Source organism: Chlamydotis macqueenii, chromosome 19 (genome assembly GCF_036417535.1).
Source record: "Chlamydotis macqueenii isolate bChlMac1 chromosome 19, bChlMac1.mat, whole genome shotgun sequence".
NCBI classification, from domain to species: domain Eukaryota; kingdom Metazoa; phylum Chordata; class Aves; order Otidiformes; family Otididae; genus Chlamydotis; species Chlamydotis macqueenii.
In genome coordinates, this window is record NC_141574.1 from 264,670 (window position 1) to 290,742 (window position 26,073).

Below are 26,073 nucleotides of genomic sequence, written 5' to 3' on the forward strand. Positions count from 1 at the left end.
CCCATAGGGACCCCGACTTGTCCCCACACACTGCCATGTCCCTTGTCCCCCCAGGGACACCACCAAGTCCCCCTAGGGACCCTCACTTGTCACTAGCCCCACAGAGCCCCTCCACTTGTCCCCACATGCTGTCATATCCCCACAGGAACCTCACTGTGTACCTCCGGGGCCCCCCACTTGTCCCCACACACTGTCATACCCCCACAAGGACCCCCCCACCATGTCCCCCCAGGGCCCCCCACTTGTCCCCAGTCCCCCGAGACCCCCACTTGTCCCCACACGCTGTCATTATCCCCACAGTGACCCCACCGTGTCCCCCCCACGCTGTCATGTCCCCCCAGGACCCCCGGAAGCCTGTGCGTCGTGTCCGTCCCCCCCCCCACTTCCCCGCCGCGGGGCAGCGGCCCCTTTAAGGCCGGGCCGGGCGCCAGCTGCCTCCGCCCGGGGGGCCGAGCCGGGCGGGCCGGGCCCCGCCGTCGCCTGGTAACGGCGGCTCGGGCGGGCGGAGGGGCGGCCCCGGCAGCGCCGCGGTCAGGTGGCAGCCGCGGAGACGGAGCGCGGCTGCCGCCCGATAAAAGTCCTGCGCCCCGCCGGGCCAGCGCGGAGCCGCCGCCGAGGAGCCATGGTAAGAGCGGGGCCGGGCTTCCGCCGCGGCTGGGGGGCGCGGGAGGGCGAGGAGGGGGCCGGGGCCTTGCTGGGGCCGGGGGCTGCCCGCTTTCGCCGCTGCTGTGCCGCCGTTTGGGTGTTATTTCCCGCTCCGGTAAACGTGCCCTTCCCCGGGAGGGAGCAGCTCCGGCTCCGCCTGGGAGCCCGCGGGCCTCCCTCCGCCGCGGTGCCCCATCCCGCGGGGGGTGCGAGGCGATGCCCCCTTCCCCGGGCAGAGCGGGGTCCTCGGGGGGCTCAGACCCCCCTCCCCCACCCCACCACCACCCCCGGCCCTGAGGCCCCGCGTCCGGCTGCCCGCGCTGTGGCCGTCGCCGAGGAGCCGGGGTGGTCCCGCGTGTCCAGGGACGGTGTGGACCACTGGGGTGGCTTCGCCAGAAGGTCCCCGAAAGAACAGGAAAAGGCAAAAAAGAGCCTTGTGCGGGGCTGTTAAACCCCAGACCCCGAGCACGCCCGGCTGGAGGGAGAGGGGGGCTCTCCAGATCGACGCCAGAGCAACCCCAGTGCGGAGCTCGGGTGTTTTCCTCGGCGTGGGAGCAAACCTCAGCCCACGCCACGCTGCGGGGGCACAGCGGGCGCCCCTGGGCCCACCCGTCGAGGCGCCGCCTGCCCTGGGCACCCCGGCTTCGCGGGGCACCCCGCTGCCCGTGAACCCCCGCTTCGTGGGGCACCCCGGCTTCGCAGGGCACCCTGCCGCCCTGGGCACCCCGGCACCCGCAAACCCTGGCTTCGCAGAGCACCCCGGCGCGTGCCGGCCTCGAGCAGAACCGAACCGCCTACGCGCGTGGCCCTTGACTCAGCTTCGGAGCGGCTGCTCCGAGCAAGGCTGGTGATCAATGAGCAGCGCTTGGCCGGAGGGAGGCTGGGAAGGTTTATAACCTGTTCGACTGGGCAGCAAATGAGTCTCTTATTCTGAAGCTCTCTGCGTATTGACAGATGTCCTAATATCGTGTTGCAAGTTCAGTTTATCCCTAATGCCCCTGCAACAGGAACGGTGGAGGGATTAGCGCTGACAAAACGCTGTTTTACCTTGTGATACACCGGATCAGCTGTCCCCGCTCTGGCAGGGAGCGGATTCCTCCCCCTGGGCCTCTCCGTCCACCTCGGTGTGTGCCGCCATTCCCGGTAGCTGGGACGGGCTCTGGAGCACTCCAGTTCCCGAGCAATGGAAAAGAGGAGTCCCTGCTTTGGAGAGCGCGTGCCATCCCACACCGGCAGAGATCTGCTGCCGTGGCTTGGCTCCCGTGACCCTGGTGAGCAGCAGGAGGGGAGCAGAAATGCAGCGGGCTTTAGTCGATTTGTGCCTAGGAGGTGTGAACGTGCGGCGCTGCCTGTCCTTCCTGCCCCTGAGGGCTTGCCCGGGTCCTGGACAGGGGCACACACCTCGCATCCTTCCTCCGGAAACAAAGGTGAAATCCCCGGGATTTCATCCGAGCCCTCGCCGCTCTGCGGGGTCTGCTCCCGGCTCTGGTGCGGCTTCCTTGTTGGTCGGGGCAATATTGAAATTTGCGTGGCTTAATTCAATGCCTGATCCCAGCTGGAATCTCAGAGCTGGGAAGGCAGGGAGCTCATGCTGCTGTAGCGCTAGAGACGTACAGGGTGTGGGGGAGAAATCTGTCTAAACCTGGCCTTACAGGAGGGAAAGAAGGAAAGGCAGGAGCCTACACGAGGTGGTCTCAAACAGATCTCTGTTTTGGGAGTCGGTACCAGCTTTGTCCCAGCGAACCAGCCACACGGCAATCTGGGCATCGAGGCCGAAGTCAGGGATGAGGAGAGGGGAAAAACGCATCCGGGCAAGGCGGTGGGTACCGGGAGCAGCTTTTGCTCCTGCTCACCACGTGCTGGCCGCACGAGAGCCGTCTACACGAGGCTGTTCACCAGTGGAGAAGCCTTCCAGGCTTCCTGCCAGGGTGGTTTTCCCTTGAAGGTGGGGGCCATGCCTTAAACTGGGTACGGGAGCTTCTCCCAGCCCCTTTCCTCCCCAGGTACACAGCCCTCGCCACGAGCACGCTGATTTATCATTGAAAGAGACACGCCGAGCAACCATAACACAAACAGAAATGTGAATATCTAGCAGATAGGGCGCTGGCATTTGGAAATAGCCGAGAAATCTCTGAACAGCAGCCCTGGAAATAAAGCCTGGAACCAGAAGGCAAACGCCCTGCCCACCCTTCCTTGCGCACCGCAGGGCTGGGGGCGGCTGCCAGCACTACAGCTCGTGGGCTAGTCTCACACGGCTACTCCCCCGCTTTAAAAATAATAATATATGTCACAATAAGAATAATAATCAGGCAAGCTTCAGTTTCCTACTGGGAAGGCTCAACAGGTGCCACTTCAGCCCTGTGCCCCACAGCTGGGTGGGCTGGGGTACCTGGGCTGATGAGACTTCATTTTCCCCTCTGCCAGCATCCCTCAGGGCGGCTGCGGGTCGGCTGAGCAGGAGCGCGCAGGGGCAGGAAGGAGATTTGAATTTGCCCAGTGTCCCTTCTGCTGAGCAAAATACAAATTTCACCAAGCCTGGAGCAGGCGGAGCTGCGCACCAGCAGCCACGGGGCGCTGGCCCTGCGCTGCTTAAATGGGAAGCATTCGCTACAGGGTGTAAACTGGATTTCCAGCTGATTGATTAAAACTGGCCTCCCTTCCTGTCACCCTAAGCAACCCCATCGATGTGCTCAGAAGGTGACCTCATTCCTTACGGTTGCTGTGGCGGCCCAGCACAGCCGGCCAGCCCGTTCCCACCCTGCTTTCAGCTCCCGCTTCCTGCTTTTGCCGCCCCATGCCGAAACATTCCCTGGCCTTGGAAAGCGTGGGCAGCCCCTGCCTGCCCACGGGGGAATTCGTACAGCGGGGGTACGTCACGGGCCAGGTTTACGGGGGGTGCCAGGCTGTGAGATCCTCCCCGGCTGCACCAGTTGGCAGCACCCCTGGAAAAGGTCCGAATGAGTGCCAGCATGGAAGCACGGGACAGTTTCCAGGGCACGTTGCAGTGAATTTGCAGCTGCCCTCAGTTTTACGGGTTTTGAGGTGGGCTGGCAGGGACAGGGCAGAGCCGCAGCACGCGGAGCCCCGTGAGCAAGGGGCGCAACCCTGGCGGCGCAGAGCTGGGCGAGCCGAGCAGCCCTGGTCCCCGCAGCGTCACACACGAGCGGGCACACCGGGTCTGGGTTTTGCTCAATAAGGAAGAGATGGTGTCCCTCCTGTCAGCTGTGACTGCGCAGGGCACGTCCCCAGGAAAAACAAAGCTCCATCTTGCATCACCCCAGAGCCAGGGCCAGGGGTGGGTCTGCTCCCCGAGCGCACCCCGGCTCCTCTCCCTCCACATCCCCCCAGCGTCTCACACGTACTCGGACACGAGGAGCAGGGGATGGGGCAGGGGGGCTTTTCCCAACTCCACCTGCAATCCACGTACCATCAGCTGGCGCTGAAATAAGCTGTAGCGCTTCGGAACACACGGTACCTGCGCTCGGGGCCCAAACCCAGCCCTTTGTCTCAGCCGAGTACAGAACCGACGCTGTGCACAACCGTAGGGTCCTGCCCATGCCTCCTCAAGGCTCAGTCTTGGGTTTTTTAAGAGCATTTCACGAACCTAACCAGAGTTTTTAAGTAAGCCACACTACTGGCTTGGAGCGGAGTCCCGCAGATGAGCCCCGTGTCCCCACCGCTCTCGTCAAGCGACTGCCATGCAGAGCACGGCGTGTTGGAGCCAGTGGCTCCAGAATAACAGGCACGGCTTCAAAAAGGAAGATGGTTTGTTTCCCTCGCATAAAATCCTCTCGCTGGTTGCCGAGGGAAGCTTGTCCCCAGCGCAGTTTATAAATACCGGCCCGCTCCCGGTTGCGCCCGCTCCCCGTCTCGCTCCGTCCCTGCCGCAGCACGCTCTCCCCATGGTGAGAGGGTTTTCGCTGGCAGCTGACAGGATCCAGCTGTCAAGCGGAGAAGAAGCAGCCCTGCCTGCTCCCGCTCCACGGCAGCAAGGAGGGGGTGGCTGCGTGGCAGGGAGCGCGTAACGTGCCCGTGGGCAGGCTCTGCTGCCTCGCCGAGGAAATAGCGGCAGCGTTCAGAAAGAGTCCATGGAGCTGCCTCCCTTTGCCTGGGGACCCCGGCCAACGGGCCAAGTACCATCCTCGGATGGATCCTCCCAAAAACCTCACCACCCGTGGTTTCTGCTCCGTTGGTGCTGGGAGAATAGCGAACCAGGGAGCCGGGCTTTGGCTCACGGGGCGAGGAGGGGCAGGCAGAGCACCGCTAGGCATTTAGGAGCTCATCAGCTGGGCACCGTGGGCTGATTTACAGCCAACTGTGAGGCACGACCTGACAGTCTGCGAGTGCCTGCCATGCTGCCCTGCATTTTGCAATTGCTCCTTGACACCTCCTGAGTTTGCCTGGTGCGTTAGCCTGGTCACAAACTGAGGCTCGGTGGCCCGCAGCGTGAGCGGAGACCGGCTGGAAGAGCGAGGATGCCGCTCCTGGGCCGCAGGAGGCGGTTGGGCGAGGTTTGCAAAGTGCCGGCCTTCCCCAAGCCTGCCCAGAGCGCCGGGCACGCCATCCGTGCCCGCGGAAGGGAGACGAGCCGTGGCGCGGGACCGCCTGCTGTCGCCCCTCCAAAGGCAGCGTCGCTGCCGGCTGGGATGGGCTCATTGGGGGTTGTCAGCCCCGCAGCCTAGGGAATGCTGGCTGGGGTCATGGGAGCAGCCGGAATTCCAGCTGCGCGGAGGAGGCAGCGCCGCACCGGGGAAAACAGGACTTGGTGCTCACGAACCAAGCGCGTTTGAGCTGGGGTTGTTGAGCGAGGATAAGCCTGGGACCTCCGAGCGTCCTGTGCAGCGCGGGGTCATGCCTGAAACACGCCACAAACCCTTTGGGGAGTTACCAGCCTGTTCTTGCAAGCGCGGGGGACCCGGTTGTGCCGAGCGCTGCGCAGGCAGCCAGGCCTGCTCAGAGCTTTGGGTAGACAGATTATTATCTGGATTTAACATCTGACAGCTTCCATCCCGCGCTCGCCTGAGAGGGCAACGCAGGCGGCGAGCAGGAATCCATCAGGCTGCAGTGGAGGCATCCTCTGCCACAGCCCAAATCACCCCGCCGCCCCCTCCTGCTTCCCCTTCCAAACCAACCCGCTCGCCCCTTCCATCATGAGGATGCGCCGATGGCTCTGAACCATGCGCCCGAGAGGAGCCCGCAGCAGCGTCAGGAGCGCATCCACGACAGCCCAGGGCAGGGAAGCAAAGGCTCCAGCAGAGCAAACAGCGAGCTGCGGAGACGCCCCGGTGAGGCAGGCCTGCTGACGGCCTCGGGGCCGCTTCACACTCCCCTGGACGCGGCGCAAGCAGGACCTGACCCTGAGAACGGCTGCCGTTTGTGCTCTCTGCTGAAATTTATTTTAAATGCTCTTCTCCAAGACCATTTCTGAAGCAATTTGCTGTTCAACCTGGCTAGGGAGAGCCCTGAGCAGGCTTGTTCGTTCAGCGCCTGCAGTATTGACTCTTCCCTTTACTGCAGCGTTAGAGAGCATTTGTCATCTCTAAAATGAATAACTTTTCCTCTCCTGGGAAGGGGGAGAAGGCTTGCTTCACTACTGACATACCACACACCCAGCCCACAAACCTGCTTCGAATCCCCGATGATGCTCTGGGAAAGAACCCGGGGGCTTCGGTGTCTTTGCTCTATCAGCGGAGCGGAGCTCCCCCCTCACCTGCTCCTCTCCACGCTCTAAACTTGCTGCGTACCCCTCGGGCCCTGCCCTCCGCACCCCTCTGAGGACGCCCTGCTCAGCCCCAGCCCTCCCGGCAGCGGCAGGAGCGGAGCGGCTGCCGGAAAGCCAGGGGCACCCGGCGAGTAGCAGGAAAGCCTGACCAGGACCAGCCGCCCCTCCCCAGCCAGTGACCCAGCTACCGAGTCACGGAGCTGCAGAATTTCCTACGGCCCAGCGGGAGAACGGCCTGGAGATGCTCTCGCCCCCACCAGCCCCCAGCAACATTGCCGTCTTACTGACCAGCACCACCTGCAAGCCTTATTCGGGTCCCCCAGGAACAAATCACAGCCTCTGCTCTCAAGCCAGAAGAGCCCTTAAAAAAAAAAAAAAAGGCCAAAAACGCCCCTCAAAATCAGCAAAACCCACCCAGCAGCACCGGCATAGGAAACCAGAAGCTCAGGCTTGCCAACTCATTGTCTAGAGAGCGACGAGCAAGGCTCTCCCCTCCTGTCCCAGGGAGAACAGCGTATTTATCTAACATCTGCCTGTTTGCCTCTGCATTCTGAGCTTTCAGAGGGGTTTCCAAGCTTTTCTCAGGACATCCAGGAACCAGGAATGCCTTCCTGGGGGAATTTCAGCCTTTGTTAGCAGGACCGCGTTCCCGGGAACGAAAGCAAGAGAAACAAACTCCAGCTATTGCAAGACTTGGGAGAACAGAGCCGTAAGCATTGCCAGCAGCGGCCTTTCCGAGGGACCGGACCACCCAACGTGCAAACCGTTACGTTGGTGCTGGTGTACTGCTTGTGAAAGCCCCTTGCCTGGGGAGGGGCCTCTCTGCTAGGAGATCCAGCCCCGCTGGGATACAACCTGGTGCCAAATTGGTCACCCCTCAAAGGCACGCGCCACCAGGCCTCCTGGGAGCAGCTACCGCGGGGAAAGCGCCTGCCCCTTCTCCCTGCCAACCCGACGCGATGAACCACGCGGCTCAGCCTCGAGGTGCGGCAGAAACATGCGCAGCACGCGACGCGAGCCGGCCGGACCTACCTGAGCCACGCAGCGGGGAGACGTGGGTCTGCGGGACCAGGTGGGCGCTGGAGAACCACCCCGTCATCATGACCCCGCACCCAGGGACAGCGCTGGCCAGGAGCTGCGTGGAAAGGAGCTGGAGGCTTTGGAGACCAGAGTCCTCTCCAGGATGTAATTATCCACTTGCTTCCCCCACCCCTCATTATGCAGATGAGGGCGATGGCAGAACCCACCCATCTGCCGGGGAGGGAGGAGGCTGCGCTGGTCCCACCCCTGCGTTAGGCCAGGGACCCCCGGGACCCCCTGCCACCCCGGGGGACCCCAGCGGGGTGAGGACGTGGCAGCAGTTGTTCTCTGCGCATGGAAAAGACCAAGGCAGAGTCTCGAAGGGGGCTCGCTGTGGGTCAGGGCTGCCGGAAGATTAATTAATCCATTAACTGGAGCCAGCCCAGCAAACGAGGACGGGGTAGCAGGAACACCTGGGTGCTGCCAGCCCCGCACCAGCCGGTCTTTGCCCGAAGGACCCCCTGGGAACTCCAGCCCTTTGCAGGGAACTGCAATCGCATCCCAGCTCCTGGGGAAGGCAGCTTTCGGCTGCTCCCGCAGAGACAGCCCTGACCCCGCGCCGCCTCGCGCCCACGGCCCCTTCGCAGGGTGACGCGCGGTGACGAGCTGGCTGAGACGGGCTGCAGCACCCCGGGGACGCTGCCTTGGCTGTGTGACCACCCCAGCCTACGCAACCGCTCGGAAACCCAAACCAAGAAGAAAAGGGAGGAGACGTGGGTTTTTTTCCCCGTGAGATGGTGCAAACTGGCTGTGCCAGCGCAGCTGGCCCTGTCTGCACGTAAAGGCACAGCTGGACCCACAGCCAGCGCCCGTTCCCGTGCAAGCAGCCCGTTTGCCGCTGTGCTGGCCTGCTTGCCCCTGTCCTTCACAGGTACCGCAGCTGGCACAGGCAGGGCTGGGCTGTGTGCGCCTCGTTTCACCTTCAGCTATTTTTCTCTCTTTTTTTTTTTTTTTTGCACGCAGCAAGGGCTGGGAGGAGGCTTTTCACTCCTTTCCCTTCTCTCTGCCCCAGCACAATGACGGGAGCTACTGCACGAAGAGCGACAGCGGGGACGTGGCAGGATGAATCGGGTGTGCCGAGAAAGGCAAATGGAGTTTCACGGGAGTGGAACAGCGGCTTTGGGCGAGCCTTTGTCTGAGGCTGGGGCCAGGCAGGAGGGCTAGGAGAAGGTGCAGCTATCAGGACAGATAAGGACGCGCACTCGCAAACCTGTTGGTGGCTCTTAATCATCAGCTGAAGGCGCTGCACCCAGCGCGCAGCCTCTGCCACCCGAGGCAGACGAGGCCGCGCTCATTTTCAGGCTCCCTGCAAGCCAGCAGCTGCTCAGCCTGCTGTGTGTGGGCAGGAGGACCGAGGCTTTGTCACATGCCTGAGCCAGCGCGTCACAGGCGGTGGCATCCCAGCCAGCTCCCGCTGCGAGAGCTGTGAAACGCGGCAAGGGCTGCTGGCACCTGCCCCTCTTCCCCAGCGCCTTCCCCCCAGCATCCGCTCCTGCTGCGGCCGGCCGGGCAGCGGCCTCGGTACCAGGCACGTGGTCTGAGGGAGCACAGCAGCCTTATCTCACACTTTTGTAACGAACTCCGCTCCAAAACATTGGCTCTTTCGGACTGAGAGCTGTTCTGGTTCGAGCCGGGGCAGTGCTGCTTGGTGTCGGCCATTTGGGGCAGAGGTGGGACAGTTGGGTGCCTCCCTTGCGCCGCTTCTTTCCTCCCACGGAGCAGCGCATCCCGTAGCTGTAAGCCGCGCGTCCATCTCGGTGTCCGTCTGTCTTGGCCGCCATGCGATGCCGTTCGTGGGTGGCTGCGCGGGTGCACGCGGTGCACAGGCAGTTTGCTGCCAGCCCGGTGGCGGCAGAGTTTGCAGAGCGAGCCCAGCCTGTCACATGCAAATGTCCGGATAAGTTGCTGCCTGCAAACAGGAACCACTTTATGGAAAGCAGCGAGGCCCTTCCCAAACCGCCCCGAGGAGCGCGCCGAGTCAGCCTGCGCCCAGGTGCAGCAGCGGGGACGCGGGGCTGGCGGGGACGGGCGAGCGAGCTCAACCCCAAGCAGCGCGTCAGGGCCCCACCGGGGCAGAGATTCGGGTACCCTGTTTGTGGGAGGACGGCAGGGACGCTGCTGCCCTGCTCCCAGAGGTGCCGAGGCACCAGCAGGCCCTTGGCAGCACCCGCCGCCCTGCAGCACCTTATCAGCTCGCCCTCTGCTAACGTTTCCCAGCCGTGCTCGAGGGAGGTGCGCCATTAAAACACTCGTTTGGCTCCTGGCCGGCTTGACGCAGCTGCCCAGCGCCTCCTGACCCGCCCTGCCTCCCAGCAGCCCCGCACCGCGGCCATCCTCGGCCAGCCATTGTGGTGCACAGCCTGCCCGAAGCACCGAGACCCGCCAGGCACAGCAGCTCTCCCTCCTCTGACCCCGTCTCCAAAGCCAAGCCAGCCCCTTTCCCCCGGCTCCAGCTCCGGAGCTCAGCGTGCAGGTTCCTTCCTCATTTCCCTGCCCTCCCACCACAGGCCCCTGGCCCAGGGAGGGGGCACGGAGCAGCTGCCAGCCCCTCGCTGTCGGCCCCGCCGTGCCAGAAATGGCCGATGGATGAGCTGCGTGAGAGCAGGGAGGGCGCGGGAGGGCCTGCCTTGCTCAGAGCTGGTTCGGGGCAGGCGTTACTCTCGCTCTCCCATGCTCCAGTGGCGTTTCCCAGCCGGCAGCTGCTTCACCTGCACTCCGGGGACTTGGGTTGTTTCTGGTCTGGCTGGAGAAATAAAAGAAGGGGATGCTGCCCATGTCCGCCGCTTTCCAGGAGCGGGATGCTGTGGCTCATGGCACCAGCTCTGCCCCTTCCCGTTTTCCCTCGTAATTCCAGCAGTGCCTCAGGGAACAGGAGCAGGTAGCACAGCCCTCCCCAAAAAAAATGCAGGCCCATAGCAGCTGTCTGGAACCAGGCAAGCGTCTTGGCAGATGCTAAAGGAGACATCAGAGCAAATTAATTACTTAAACTATTATTTTTTTCTTGAGTCATGACTTCTGTGCCAGTCTCGGATTCCTCTGGGCCTACCGTGATGTTGAAGGCTGTGTTGGATCAGCTGGTGACGTTGCACGCTTCCCAAGGCCTCTGTCTCTCCCTGGGGAACGGCAGGGAAGCCATGGTCATTCCTCCCAGTTCTTGGACAACCGGGTGGCTCCAACATCCCTCAGCAGGGAGGGCTGCCTGGCATCCTCTTTGGGTCCAGCGCGGATCCCAGTAAACCCCATGCTCTCTTCTCTCCCCAGCTCAGCATCGGACGCGATCTCTGAGACATCCCAGCTTCAGCAGCCCCCAGCGTCCTCACACCAGTCGCTGATTTGGAGCGGGACAGCTTGTTACCAAGTGTAAGTGCCGGAATCCTTTGTGTTGTCAGTAAGAGCAGTTTGAGAGCAGGGATTTCCCCTGCTCAAAGGACTTTCTTCCTTTGAAAAAAACTACGCCTTTCGTTGCTGCTGCAGCTGGGTGACTGCGGTGGGGGCATCCGCAGGGGAAGCCAAGCGCTCAAGGCTGCAGCAAAAACCTTCGTGTTGGGGCAGGAACTCTTGCAGCACCAGCACTTTGGGCCCACGGTTTGAGGAGCTGCTCAAGTAGCTGCCAGCAGGGAACAAGGCACGGAGGAGCCGGTGTTATGCTCATTACGTTACCATACCGCAAAGCCGTGCCAAAAATCCGCTGGCAGCGTTACCAGCCACTGCCGAGACCTGCCGGTGCTTCCCGGAGTGCGGGATGCAGGCAGACGGCTGCACCATTGTCGTGTCGGTGCCAGGGGAGCTGCAGTCGGGGTCCCTCAGCCCTCTGGGGGCTGTCTGACCTGGCGTTAACTGCTGGAGGGCCAGACACCCTCTCACCCGAGCACTGAGCACCCCCAGGTCCCCTCCGCGCGAAGCAAGGGTCCTTCCGGGGGCCACCGCGCAGGCAGCGGGGACGCGCGGCTCACGCGGGCGAGCCCCAGCCCTTGCGGAGCGTGTCTTTCTCCGAAGCGTCAGTCAGTCATTAAAGCGGCAGGAAAAGAGCCTCCCTTGGCCCAGCCTCCGCTTTGGTTTTACTCTCCGCTTCTGACATAACCAGGTCACTCTTTCCACACTTCCCCAGCCGAGACGAGAGCCGATTAGGGATCTGGGTGGACGTGACTCACTGCCGTTTCCAATGAGCAACTTTCCTCTGTTTACGCGCTTCGGCGGGGCCTTTCGTGTGCCTAAAGAAGGGCAGGGTGGCACTGGGGGGAGGGCAGGGTAACCGAAATCGCTGGCATCAGCGTCCAGCCCTGGTGAGCTGTTTCCCACCATCCCCTTGGACTCCGGCCAGCGAAGTTGCCGCTTTTGAGCGTGGAGAAGGCGCAGCTATCTTCCACATGCCAGTCCGGGGGAAATGCTGTCCGGGCCCACAGGTAGGCTGCCTAAACCCTTGACAACTAATTGGAGCTAATTAGGCTGGAAGATCTTTTTGTTACTATCTGTCCAGGCAATGCCTGGGGGCCCCGTGGCAACAAGCGCTGTGCAATCCCAGAAGCGCCTTACCCCACGGAGGTTTGCCAGTCAGACAGTGTCCAGGCCGCAGCAGGGCGAGTCGGGTTTTCCTGCTCTCTTGCGTAGACGCGGTCTCGCCAGACAGCTGCCCCGCTCATGTGGCGTTGCTTGTGTTTTGCAGTGAGTAAGCGGAGGAAGCTCTTGCTGTCCTAGCACCACCGGGCCAGACAATCCTTCCCTTGGCCGAAGATCCCGTTGGATCTCTTCCCATAATGGAAGCGTGAGTGCCAAGATCCTCCATGACCTCCAGAAACCACAACTCCTTACCGAGAACTCTGATGGCTCCACGAATGCTTTCTGAAGGTGCCCTCGGGGGCATCGCCCAAATCACCCCCTCGCTGTACCTGAGCCGGGGCAGCGTGGCCTCCAACCGGCACCTGCTCCTCTCCCGGGGAATCACCTGTATCATCAACGCCACCATCGAGATTCCCAATTTTAACTGGCCCCAGTTTGAATACGTGAAAGTGCCTTTGGCTGACATGCCCAACGCCCCCATCTCCCTGTACTTCGACAGCGTCGCCGACAAGATAAACAGCGTGGCGCGGAAGCACGGGGCCACCTTAGTCCATTGTGCCGCTGGCGTGAGCAGGTCGGCCACCCTCTGCATCGCCTACCTGATGAAGTACCACAAGGTGTCCCTCTTTGAGGCATACAACTGGGTCAAATCGAGACGCCCCGTCATACGCCCCAACGTGGGCTTCTGGAGGCAACTGATAGACTACGAGAGGAAGCTCTTTGGGAAGACGACGGTTAAAATGGTACAGACACCGTATGGCATCATCCCAGACGTTTATGAGAGAGAGAGGAGACCCCTGATGCCTTACTGGGGAATTTAACGTGACTGCAGACAGGAAGCACAACGGAAGGGACGCGCTGTTCTGAGTCGACCAGACTGGAGACATTCCCTTCTCCTTCTACAGCCAACTTTGGTTCTTTACCATTCAGCAGAACCTCAACTAATTCTCACCTCACTAACCTGCGAGGCCAACGACTCCCTCCGAAGCATTTCTCTCTACAGGGATCCCCCATCCCCGTTTCTCTGATTTAGCAGAATGAGGTCTCCTCCTAAGTTGATTCCTTCCATAAAGCCTCCCTCCCTCTTTAGCCAGTTTCTTAGTATCCTACGAGGAAAGGCCTCAAAGGCATTTGGCAGAGTTAATGAATAAAGTGTGCTTTGTGATGCGGCAGCCTGGATATTTCATTAATAGCTTGTTTGCTTCCTTGCAAAATCCTGTAGTGGCTAGGGAGCGGTGCTAGCACGGAGCGAGCGAGGTCCTGCTCCGAGGCAGGGGGTTATTCCAAGCGCCAGGGAGGCAGGCGCGCAGGGTTGTGGTGCTAGTGCTGGTGTGTTCTGCAACATCTGTAGTGACTCTCAGTATATAGTGTTTGAGATCTTTAGTCAGCTCTTAATCTGTAGTAAAAGTCAAAAAAAAAAAAGAAAAAAAAAGTGAAGTCAGTCCGAGTCGGCCACAAGTAAAAGAAAATTTGAATGAGTCCAATCAAATAAATACAAGATCCTTTTTCACTCATTCCACGCCAGGGCAGCCGTCCTGGGACACCCTTACGCTACTGAAAAATGCCGGTGGTTCGTGGGTGGAACGCAAACAGAGATCTTGTCCAAATGTGGCTCAAGACAGAGGCGAGAGGTTAACCCTCCCCGCACTGGACAGCCAAAGAAACGTTCAGGAGACGTGTGTGCATGGCCCCCTTCCGAAGGGGCTGGGCTGTGTTCTCCAGTATTCAGTCACCAGTAAATTGGACGTAGGTAAACCCGCTTGGTTATTTAGCTCTGAGTATGGTCGTAATCTGCCTTACCCATTTCTAAATCACTTCATTATGTCCTCAAAGTTACGTTGCATTTTAGAATTATTCTGTGCAAACCAGCGATCTGTTCAACCTCCCGGACAAGGATGGCTTTACGGAGAAGGCTTTGCCTTGTTCTGTGCGAGACGAGAACGATTCCAGCCCGAGAGGCCTTTCCGTGGCGTAGCCGCTGCCTCCTGCACGTCGCTCCCCTCCCTGCCGATGGGAAGGGACTGGTTTCGCTGAAGTGTAACTGGACCAGCAGGAGAGCAAGGCAGGTCCGTTCCTCGAGGAGATGTTTGTGTCCTCTGTTGCATCTCTGACGGAGGAATACGCAGATTGCTGGATGCCGAGATAGCTATCCGATTTAAATGAGATTCTATACTTGTAAAAAAAAGAAAAATCAATAAAGATTAAACAAGAACACGTGTTGGTTTCCTATTCAGAACTGTCCTAACGTGTCTCGAGTAACAGCCAGAACATGGTGTAATACCGAGCGGTGGCTTCAAACAAATCTGGACCTCAGTCCTGAGAAAAACGCTGTGATCTGTTCCCGTCGCTTGGCGAATCAGTTCACAGTCCATCCAGGTGTCCCGCAATTCCGGGTCCGCATCCCCAGAGCCAGGCCGTTCATGCGGCTGTTTCAAAGTCTTTATCTTCCCCAGCCCCAGCTGAACAGCCGAGGTTCTGAGGAGCAGTAGGCACGGTTAAAGGTTTTTCTCCAAGCTGAACCGCGCTGCACGAGGACTGCAGCACAAGCAGGTTTCTGGTTTCCCCAGACTTAAAAGCCCCTGGGGCTGAAATGCAGTTATCACGGGCACAGAACTGCGCCAATGGCCTCAGCCTCGTCTGGATCAGGAGTAAAACCAGACCTGGTTGGAATTAAAGTCTAGATCAGAGCAAATTGGATACGGAGGCTTTGATCTGCTTTGACCCAGACGTCAGGTTTCAAGTTTACTGCGGAGTACGAGTTTTGCCAGACTGGGCAAATGCCACTTGCGTAAAGTTACTCACCAGGGAAGGAAACGGTGCTCTGCGATTTCTGGGCTCCGGTGAGAGGTCCAGCGAGGCCAGTGAGGACTGCTGCACCAGTTCAGACTTCAGATCCGGCCCAAGGCCGCTCACCACGGGGCTTGGTGGCACACGGGCACGAGAGCGCACTCTGAACCCCTGCGGGCACGGAGGTCACGAGGCTGGCCACGGGCTCAACGAACTGCATCAATGCCAAACCTGCGCACAAAGGCAGTGCTGTAAAATGAGCTACTGCAAATCCCTCAGCGCTGCAGGGGCATCCAGAGCCCAGAAGTTTCCTGCATGCACGTACGTACAGCCCATTCCCCCCGCAAACCCTTCTTTTAGCCGTTACCCAGGACGCGCCGAGACAAAACTGCACATGAAAAACCCCAAATTACCACCCAAGACCATTTTTTCCAACCGTATCCACATCTGGATCTCGGTGTCCTTCAGTACCGCGAGTACAAAGCGCTGCCAAGGGGAGGTCTCCTGCTTTTGCAGATGCGCAAGAATGAAGTTTTGGCCCACGGAAATAAAAGGGAGTTTTGCCATCGGCTGCGCACAGTTCAGGTTTCATGGTCGTGTCCCGGTTCCAGTGACAGACACAGGAGACCGACTGTCCATTTGAAATAATCCATTCTACTCACCTCACTATTTTTATCGGGAGTTAAACAGCAACCCGGGAAATGGTCAGTAAGAAAAAGAACGAGGGATTAAAAATCAGGACTAATCATTAGTCTGGAGACATTCTGAGAGCATGACATTTCAAAGGGAAAAAAAATAGTAAAAACTGAAATCTGCTTTCAAAATTAAACTTTACCTAACAAATGGACTATGTGTAATTGAACGGTATTTGCTGTCTAAGAACTGGAAGGGAAAAATTCTCCATTTTGAGTAATCGCACGTATTTATACACACACTGCCCTGGTACGCAGGGGAGGGGAAGAAGGTAATCTTCAGCCAAGAAAACATCAAGACTGACTTTTAAACAAAAAAAAGAAGGTTAGACCTATTTGAAAAAATGTAATTGCCTAATAAAGCACGTTATGAAATAAAGAATTCACCTGAAATCCCCATGAGACTCCATTATGGAGAAGTGCAGTGGTGTTAATACTTGCAGGTATTTCCTTGCAAAGTTCCTCTTGTGTTCATTCCAACAAAAGACGCTTTACATGAGTGGGGTTTTCCCCTCAAAACCCAGTTTTTCATGCATCCTCAAATCTACAGAAACCCAAGAAGAGCTGGAGCCACAGTTTCACTCTGGATCGCTGTCAGCAGAGCAGCTGGATGTGCGGGGAAGATCATTCCTCCCACTCCCCAGAGGCTTTTCCAAGTGCTCGGTCTCTTAATCGCTTAAAGAATATTTCACACGTTGCTCGGCGAGACGTCTTGCAAACACTCCCCACGAAGCAGCTTTCACTCGCACAGCTTCATTATTTTGAGGGCCTTTGGTCAACCTTCTGAGGCTTCTCCCCAGCCACAGCGAGGTTCCACCTGCCGTTACTCCTGTGGAGGAGCCCCCCAGGCCGTGCCGTGGAGCTCTTACCGGAGAGAACGACCTTCGGGCGCCAGCAAGCAGCAAAAGCAACGTTTTTTCTAGCTGCACCCTGGAACGAGCCACTGCACAGGCTGGTCAGACATTAAATGAGCTCTTTATTGAATACAAGGTTTGAATCTCAACAAAGGATTTATAAATCGTTGCAAGAATTAAGGGAGGAAACAGTGCTCTAGAGTCCATTAATAACGCTTATTCTCACTGGATTTAAAATAGCAGTGACTCCAGCGTAGCACAAACCGAAATAGCTCCAACTGCTAACCACAAAAGCACTTCTAGAAGACAAATAACATTCACCCAGAGGGCAGAATAAGGAATCACAATATAAAGAGACGTTTTCTGACCACTTTTCTTCATAAAATTATGACATTTATATTTTAATACTGAGAACTGGAATTAAATACAGGTGGGGGGGGTCGGGAAAAGTAGTTCGTACAACAGCAGCTTTTATTGAAAAGGCAGGTTTTGTTTCGAGTTTAATTAATCTGACACGTAGCTAACTAGAAATGGGAGCATTCCTTGGGTTTCCATGAGCTGCTTCTCAGCCTCAGGCTGAGCTTCACCACCCTTCCTACATACCGCACCGATTTCAAGGAAGGAGCTGCTCCAAGCAAACCCAGGCGAAGGGAAGCTGCTGCCAGAGAGGAAAAGTCAGCGGAATGGTCAAGGGCAGACCACAACAATTCCCACCCCACAAAAAACCTCCAAGTGGCTACAGCCAACACGGCTGAGCAAGTGTGGGGAGATTCCCAAACCAAACCACGGGACGGGCGGGCAGGGGAGCGGGCTGGGGCCGTCTGGGCGCTCCCAGCACCACGGGAAAACCGCAACACACGACGGGAGCAAGGAAGCAACAGGAATACAGCTGGGCAAAGTGATATATACATTAAATAACCAAGTGAGTAATCTCTCAAAATTCCAAATATGCACAAACACATGGAAAAATCACTTTCCACAGGTAATCCTGAGGCAGCTCCAGAGAACAGGTACATTAAATAAAAAAGAAAACTATGCTCCTCCCTTTTTTTCCAGCAGAAGATACGTGCAGAAAAAGGAGTTACATTTATGAAATTCAGCACAACGGAAGCGAAAGGCAGCGCGTCCCTCAGCCTGTACGCAAAGGAAGCTGGGGAACGCGGTCTGTTACAACGCGCCACAAAAAACGCTGTAACCGTGGATACAGGTTGTGAGGGCTGTGTAACAGTCCTCATCTGAGCTGCTGAACGCAACTGAGTCACCGGAACGGCCGGGACACGCGCGTGAGACGGTCCCCGTTGTGCGGTGCCTGTATCCAGGGTACCTACACGCAAAACGCTTGGTGGATCCCACGACGTGACGGTGTTCAGTTCAGGAGAACGCCTCCCGCCTGCCACAAACATGCGATGTCGCCTGCTGCTGTCCCTTCTGTAGCGAGCAAGCGAGCAGTAGTGTCACACTTCAGTAAGCCCTGCTGCAATTGTAATTGTAAATGTCGATTCCTGATTTTTTATGGGCCAAAAGACGCGCTGGATACATCGCGGAGAGGGAACTTAGCAAGCAGAAGAAAAACATCACTGAGAAATGCTTTTATGACAACATGGCTGGTACTGTGTTTGGAATACTGGTTACTTCCAGCTTCGCATTGTGGCCTCTTATTTGTGGCATTCTGTTTTAATTAGAGGAAAAAAAAACCCTATCTAGTTCGGTGTCCAGGAGCCGCGGTGGAAGCCCACGCTAACAATAAACACCCTTCTCCCAGTACAGCATTTCATAAGCAACAGCCTTTGCGTCAGCCAGCTCCTCACAACCACTCGAGGAGTCCCTTCGCTCGCAGCAAGATGAGGCGCTGGCTGTAAGTCAGACCGGGCATCAGCCCTCCCGTAATTCAGCGTGCAGCCCCCAGCCCCCGCGGGGATGCTCACACTGGTGTCATACGCAGCGGCCCCTAATTATAATGCAAAACAATGTGTGTGGTCAAAAGCTACGGTGCTGGCTGCTGTCAATATTTCACACCTAATAAAGGAAACGGAGAGCAAGCAACGAGTGACTGCCCTTTTTTGTTAATTACTGGAAGGCAAGCAGTCGCTGTCACACCACTGAAAATCTGCCACTCGATTAGCCTGAGCTCGCGACCGGAGGCACAAGTTGCTCATTGTAGGAATGAGCTGATTTCAGGCAGCAGGAAGATTTATTTTCATTCGTGTAAATAAGGGGCCAGACACCCATCACTCTTATTAGCCAAGATTGTTTCACTTGGTATAATGAATAGTTTAGGATAACTAAGCCTGTTAAAAGGTAAAATATATACCTAGAGGAGCAGACACGCTGTACCAGCAGAGCCCAGTTTGCAGCAGTGATGCAGCCACACAACTGCCAGAGGGTCAGGTGAAACACAACAACTCGTACCTGCAGCTCAGGACAAGGCCAAGGAGGGAGTTTGTCTGTATTTACAACAGAGTAGCAAAGACTACGAGTTTTAAAATCCAGCTGCCTCTACTAAAGGATCCAGGTACGACAGGGAAAACTTCAACAATTTTTTCCCGTCCTTATGCCCCAGTACTAACCACTTCTGCATGTGAACACAGTGTAATTTACAGTGCAGAACAGTGGAGGTATAAATACACAATGGCTCTCTGCAGCCTCACTCCTTCTAAGCCAGTAACTCATTTTGCCTTTAAAGTTACTGTGACTTGTGTACTGTATGCAGTGTAATATTCCAGCAGCAGATATTTAAAGAAAAACACCACGGTCCATACACCAAAAACATGACAGAAGAGATTCGTTTGCAAATACGGACTTCAAGTATTTAAGTGGTCACTTCTCTGCAAATCAGTCTAGCATTTCAGTTTTTCTTGGACGCTAGGTGCTGGCCTCTCTGAGGTTTATGCACTTGGTTAGCAGCCTGCTTTTTACAAAGCGTAACCTGCTTTCATCGTGAGAAAGACCGAAATGCTGCATTTTTTGCCACACTACATTTTTTCCTGGTTATTTCTTAAACCCCAGACATTTCAAGTAAAGTTCTTCACGAGCAATTTGTACATGACAGCGGCTTTCGCCCTAACCACACCTGACGCCTTTCCACTTACCCCTCACACCCTTTACCCCAGTGTCCTGCCTTATCAGACCCATACTCCGTCTCCAGCGCAACTGCCTTCAGAGCAGGTCTGGCAAAATGAGACCTGGGGGTTTCGGCTCCACGCAGTTGATCCAGAAATTTGCACAGCTCGCATGGTACTGGTGCCCTCCGTATGCCAGCTTGAAGTTATCCATTTCCGAATTAAAGGCCTGAAATAACAAGAATTGAAACAAGTGTGATAGTCTCATCTCCTTCAGGCTCTAGAAACTGGCGTGGAAAATGGCTACTGCACAGGTATCACCCCAGAATGGCACGGCATGGTAGGACCCTCTCACTCTGAACAGACTACTCCAACAACATTTTCTTCTAGTCTGCCAAGCATTTGCAGGTGGACAAAACCTCCAGCCAGCACACCTGACGCGTGCCTTGCCTGTCACACCCCGTACCAAGGCAGCCATCTGATTAGCAGGCTGCCTGGTCTGACATCTGGCAACTAACTCGCCTTCTTTCACGCATCTCCTACGTCTGCTGCGTACCCATGCAAGATAAAGGCTTGTTCTGCCAGCCAGCACGCAGCTGCTGCATTGATTTCACTGCGTCAAGACTCGCTGTGATTTAGGCAGGTGCAATTCTCGATATTAGTGTTATTTCAGGTTGAATTTCATCTACATTCTTCTGTTAATTGAATCTGCTTGACAATAGGAGCTCCTGAGCAGAGCATGTGAAGCCATGAGCAAGCTTAAAACATCTCAATGTTTGTTGCTAGGAGATCCTTTCCACTGCTTCACAGCCATCTATTTAAAAACCTGTTCTAACCCTGTTCCCCCCACCCTGGATTTCCTGCAGAGATTTCTAAAAATGCCATTGTCTACCACATCTATCCAAAAGTCAATATTTGTAGCAAAAAAAAAAAAAACCAAAAAAAAAAAAACAACCCCTCTACAGTTCCCCCTCTTCCGCAACAGACACACAGGCAGCTACAAATTCAGAAACTCACTGCAGTGAATTTTCTACCACACAACAGGAGTAGCACAAAACCAGAACACTATTCACAGGATACAAGCATGCAGACGAGACAAAGGGGAGGCTCTAGAGCATGTTAGTTGATCAGATCAAGTGTTACGGTCACAAAAAATGACTGGAAGAAAAGGAGTCATGATTGGTACGATTGAGAATGACAGCTGAAGGCCAGTTAGCAGTCCAGCCTTCCACACTCAGCTAAGAATGATTCTATAAAGAATATGGGTTTTTTACAGGTTCGTACTTTTCTAGGAAGCTCTTCCACAGGTTTCTCTTCTTTCTGAAATAACGTTGAAACCAAAAAGTCAGCAAAATTGCCGATACATGTTAATGGGTTGGCATTACTCTGTACATATCCTGGGACTCCCTCCCAGCTCTGCTAATTGCAATAGTCCCCTCCTGGCGATCAGAGATGCAGTTCACCAAGAAAAGTCATTAAAATATTTTAATTTTTAAAAACATTTATATACTTTTTAAGTCTTGGCATCCCAGTGTCCTCCCCATTATGAACAATTTAATTTCTCAGCCCTTTATCCACATCTGTGTCACACCCAAAGCCCAGTGACTACAGGACACTGACTATTCGAGTCCCGTCGACGGGTCAGATTTTCCTTTGGCACTTCCAGTTACAAATTATAGCCATGGACATTTTTTAAATACACTCAAGGCCTAAATGACAGTCCAAACTGTAAATTAAAAATGAGTTTACCGGCAGAGGCCATTATACTTACTTTACTTCTTGAATCCACATTTAGGAGGCAGACTCCACAGGCAAGATCTTGGGCATTTTTAATCCCTGGACGCAGCATACAAGATGAGAAATCCAGAGAGTTTTCATCCGGCTAAAGAGATGAGACAAAAAAATTTAGGCATTTTCAGCAACTGAAAAAAGTTTCAGACACCATGATAAAAATTATGGATGCGGTTGCTACCGAGAGCCATAGCATCACACCGGCGACACGGCAGGGAGGACAGGTTACCTCCTCTCACAGACCGATGCGGGGTTTAATCACAGCCATTAGTACGTATTTGCAATCCGGCTACGCAACCTCCATCAGCATTAATTTATAACACTCACGCTCTTGACAAAGGGTTAGACTACAAAGGAAAGAATTCTCAAGTTCCACGTTCCCACAACAAAAGGGGAAGAAACTTCTGAGGAAAGAGCCCAGGCGGCGGCTGCTCCGTTTCAACTGCAGCGTGTTAGGAAGGGGACGAAGATAAAGAGCGGCATGCACCAGCTATTTGTGCCGCTGCAGGGCAGCGAGCCCTGGGCCAGCGCAGCTCTCACTCGTCAGCATCGGAAGTGGTGGCTGCATCCGTGTCTATTAGCTTCAATTCCCTTTTATTGCCTGGGCAGCTGTTATTCTTTCTGAAGGTTTTTCTGCATCTAGAACACAGCCCAGCAGTACAAAATGGGATATTAAGGTTAACCAAACCGTAGAAGAGTTAAGATCACCGGCAATACGCAAGTTCAGGTTAAAGAGAGGCAAAGGCTGGGAGAATAAGCCTGCAAATAATTAATAAATGAATACAGTCACTTTCCCAGTACACAATCTTACATTTCAGCCACAGATAAATAATAATTTAAAACTTTGCGTAAGGGTGGTATAAAACTGTTGAAGTTTTGCTTGAAGATAGTACTGCAAATAAAAACAATGACTAGAAATGCAAGCAGCTTAAAAAAACCGGTGTGATCCTAGAACATGTGTGCTCTTAACCCACACTCTGGGTAGGCTGATCACGCTCCCCGGCTGAACGGCTGGAGAGTAATTGGAATCCTGAAAAAAACACACTTTAATCTTTAAGTAGATCAATCAAATTAATAAAGGCATTCTAACATTTGTTTACCAAATGCATGAGTGAAGCAAATGAGAAGGTCATCCTGTAATTTGCAGTGAAAAACCACAAGGCTGTGCATAAAATTACCTTGTAACAAAAATATTTAAAAGATAAAATTAACCTTTCCAAGCACATGCCTCTGCGCTAGAAATCTTCTCTCTACTTAACTGGCACTTCTGCATCATTTGGGATCCGTGACGGCAATGCCAGGGGATGAAGGCATGGGGTTCCACACCTTCCGGTGGCCCAGGTGGAGAAGAGACGCAGAAAGGGGTGATTCTGAGAGCTACAGGAGTCCCTGTCGTAGATAACTTCAGGGGTACTGTGTCTGCATGAGAAGTCATTATTGGCAGCTCCTAGTATGTTTAAAATTTATCTGGACCACTGCAGCTCGGAGAACACGTGGCCAAGCTTTGGACTTCAAGGTAAGCCCTGTAATCTGCCAAGGAAAAGGACTTTAAGAACTCAAGTTTAATCCACTTGCTGAAATCGGGAGAGGATCCTGCTAGCTTTTCAGCTTGCTGCTATCAACAATGCCAGAGTTCAAACAGATGAATCCCAGTCTATCAGCTCCATCTGCCAAGCAGTCAAACATTGAAAGTATCAATTTCATATTACGACAGGCTTTGTGCAACACAGGACATCACCAGAAATACCTGCTTGCCTCTGCTGTTTGTACTGGAGAGGTTTAAAATGCGGAAAAAGTGTGTAAGAAGGGACGGCTCGTTTATAATACCTGTTCTGCGGGGGATGACAGTGAGCTGAAGGTGGCTGCGTCAAGCAGACACCAGGTACTCTGGGCCTGACTTATAAAAATGTGTGTTTATTGGGGAGCAAAAATCTTCAGTGGCCACAGTTGCACTGCAAGAAGGAAGGCAGGAATTAAAATGCTCAGTGAAAACATAACCATGGTAATGATCTACTTACTGATGCTTGATGTGGTGCGCTGCCACTGACTGAGTTAAAGCTCCTTGGGTATATACTGAGGGAACGGGACCCGCGACGCAAGACCGTGTCAAGCGCCAACAGACGGGTGATTCCTTAAGAATATGAGTTTTAGCATGGTCAAAGAAAGTAATTTTGCACACTGTATTTCCTGCAACATATGCACACAAAATAGGGCAGGGTGTTTAATGGCAAACTGATTTTCTTGCCTTCCCATTGTGTGTATTCTGTGCCCGGCGCCAGTGTGCCCCTCTTTCTCCCAGTTCCTTTGCAGACCCTTCCCATGGGGTGTTCCTTCTCTTACAGACCACCCCTCAGACGTCCCTCACCATCTCTCCTCGTAACCCTCGCCCAGTTACGTAGAAAGCTTTCAAGCTCCCTCCAGACTGTCTCAGAGCAATCGAGCTTTTTCTGGCAGCTCTCTTCAGAGGAGGAAAAGCTATTTAGTCTGTAGCAGGAACCAAAACAAACTTGGACATTTCCAAATGCAGAGAGAAAGGAAAGCAGTTTAGTTATTTCTGTGTTGCTACGTTGTGCGCTCCTGTATTGTGAGGATTAAAACTAATTGCAGGGATATTACAAAGAGAAGATACGTCCACACTATTCTGGCTTCATAAAATGGCTAATCTAAATTTTACTAGATCTTCCTTCTCGGAGAGGTCCACAGACACACAGGACATCATCTAAATCATCAAGACACCAAGTAAGGTAACACCACGTTTGTACATAAATAACTGTATTCTTACAGAGAGCTTTAAACTGCATGTCACAAATAAGTGCATTTCCATTTTGCAAGAGAAAAATACAAATTGTAAAGTCGGGCCACCCCGCGAAGTCACTTTACATATAATTGTGACGTTTCTTTTAGTAAAGACGCCTTGTCTTGGTCTTACCGTTAAAGCAGCAAGTGACATGAAGCTTATGAGGTTGTTCCACACTTTATCGATATCCTTCAGCAGCTGCTGGAGTTTCTCACTGCAAACAGCCGTTGCTTTGATACCCAGTTCCACTCGCTTCGTTACTCTGTAGACTTCAACAACCCCTGTGGGTACAAAACACAGGGGAGGACTGCAGAGAATTCACCGCGAGGCCAGGTTCCCGAAACTGTAACTCAGAAATAGCACAAAATAGGCACACACAGGAAAGGCGACCGTGGGTGGTTATTTCAGAGTAGTAGTTACATTTCTTTAGCCAAAGAGTTGTTCGTTATTTCAGTGCAGGCAAAGATTAAGCTAAAATACAATACCATTTTGGAAAGAGTGATTATATATTACTGTTGGTCAGAGGAGAGCTTTCAATGTAAGAGACATGGTAAATTAAAACATACCTAGTAAATATTCCATGCCTTGAGCAGACTGGATAACTTCTGTGCAAACGGATGAACTACTTATTCCATTTAAGGTATCGTTTGCTTTCTTTATGACCTGGTGGAAATGGATTTCATAAAATGTTGCTGTTATCTACCTTAAAATAATTATTACGAACAAGATTGTCCAGAATAGAAACTGTTACGCAAAAAAAAAGGAGGCAAATGAAATAAGAAATAATTGCCATACTCCATCACATGTTTTTATATATGCATGCTGTAACTGTAAGTAGATTGGGGAAAGTATGAACCTGTAAAACCTTAATGTATTCCCTCAAATATTTTCATTACCAAAATAATGGCTTTAAGAGTATGCATGCATTGCTATCTAGTTTAATAACAGCATTCACAGTTTTGCCTAATACTCAAATGCAAAGCAGAGACTTTAAGGAAAGCTGATCTGGCTGTGGAACGTCTGACGCCCATCACCAGAAATCTAACGGCGCCTGGGCACAGCACGTTAAACGAGCCTGTTTCTCAAGAAGTGCCGACCAGGCAGATGCTGGTACCCATGCCCTGAACAACACGCCTTACTGGGCACCCAGAACACTGCAACACCACAATAGCTAGTGAACTTGAAAATTTAGGCAAAAGCCAAACTGATCGCAAATGACAGGGAGATTACTACAGTATCTTTAACTGAGGAGGCAACGCTGCTGCTGCGTGGCAGCTTTTGGTTTAAAAACTGAAATCCACTCGGGCCGATTCCCACCCCTTCTGTGCCTCTCTGGTCTGAAACACTGATGAGGTGGCACCGGCGGGAGGAAAAGGTTTCGTAGGAGGCTGCACACCTACCTGCAGGGCACTCTCCAGGCACCTCTGCCATTCGTAGGCATAGCGCTCACTTTCCTGGTTGAAAGAAAAGGACAGTCTGGATCTTGTCCCCTCACACACTTCCCTTTCCCTATCACAGCAGCCATACAGCAGACAGGTATCTCGAGACTATCTGCAGATTAGCTATGTAAACTTTTAACACACCTGGTCCTCATTTTTCCCCCATTCTTTAACTATTCTCTTTGCACCTGAACTCTAAAATGTGACGGCTGGGAGTCAGAACTAGTTTCCAAAGGAAGGACAAATATGAATGGGTAAAAAGTTTGCGTTGCATACACCTACTTCTGACACGTTTATTACAGGTCTGCTGTTCTAGAAACGGGGATCAGCAGAATTTAATGTGAGTCCTTTGACCATCTGTTCTCAAGATGAGCAAGAGAAACAACTACCACACAGCCAAAAAAGTTAAGCCACTTCCCAAAGCCAATGGTCTCAGTGCCAAAGCTGGGATTAGATTTAAGTTGTAACTAATTTCCAGTGACAAGCTTAGGCTGCAAAGTCAAGTGATTCTGAGTGCGTTTCACACAACAGCATTTTTCCCACTTCACAAGACTTTAAAGACAGGAGAGAAGAAACCTCCTTTATGAGCAGTTCCCAGTCAAAAACATCTAACCTTGCCCAGCTGCCATCTCAGAATCATACCCTGAGTT

General features: G+C 54.1%; 2 protein-coding genes across 4 annotated transcripts in view; one reads left to right on the forward strand and one right to left on the reverse strand.

The window, feature by feature from the left end:
- Positions 1 to 478: 478 nt before the first annotated feature.
- Positions 479 to 14,218, forward strand: DUSP14 (dual specificity phosphatase 14). Its single transcript, XM_086762741.1, has 3 exons — positions 479 to 625; positions 10,709 to 10,807; positions 12,111 to 14,218. Exon 3 carries the CDS (start codon positions 12,229 to 12,231, stop codon positions 12,823 to 12,825), a length of 597 nt encoding a protein of 198 aa, XP_086618867.1. The 5' UTR covers positions 479 to 625; positions 10,709 to 10,807; positions 12,111 to 12,228; the 3' UTR covers positions 12,826 to 14,218.
- A 2,221-nt stretch (positions 14,219 to 16,439) lies between these two features.
- Positions 16,440 to 26,073, reverse strand: part of SYNRG (synergin gamma) — a 42,881-nt gene continuing 33,247 nt past the window's right edge. For all 3 annotated transcript variants that reach the window (XM_086762740.1, XM_086762739.1, XM_086762738.1), the window contains 6 exons: positions 25,385 to 25,438; positions 24,551 to 24,647; positions 24,117 to 24,265; positions 21,168 to 21,278; positions 20,681 to 20,716; positions 16,440 to 19,625 (listed from right to left, as the gene is read on the reverse strand). In XM_086762740.1, the coding sequence (XP_086618866.1) occupies positions 19,494 to 19,625; positions 20,681 to 20,716; positions 21,168 to 21,278; positions 24,117 to 24,265; positions 24,551 to 24,647; positions 25,385 to 25,438 (579 nt within the window). In that variant the 3' untranslated portion in view covers positions 16,440 to 19,493. The remainder of the gene's footprint in view (positions 19,626 to 20,680; positions 20,717 to 21,167; positions 21,279 to 24,116; positions 24,266 to 24,550; positions 24,648 to 25,384; positions 25,439 to 26,073) is intronic.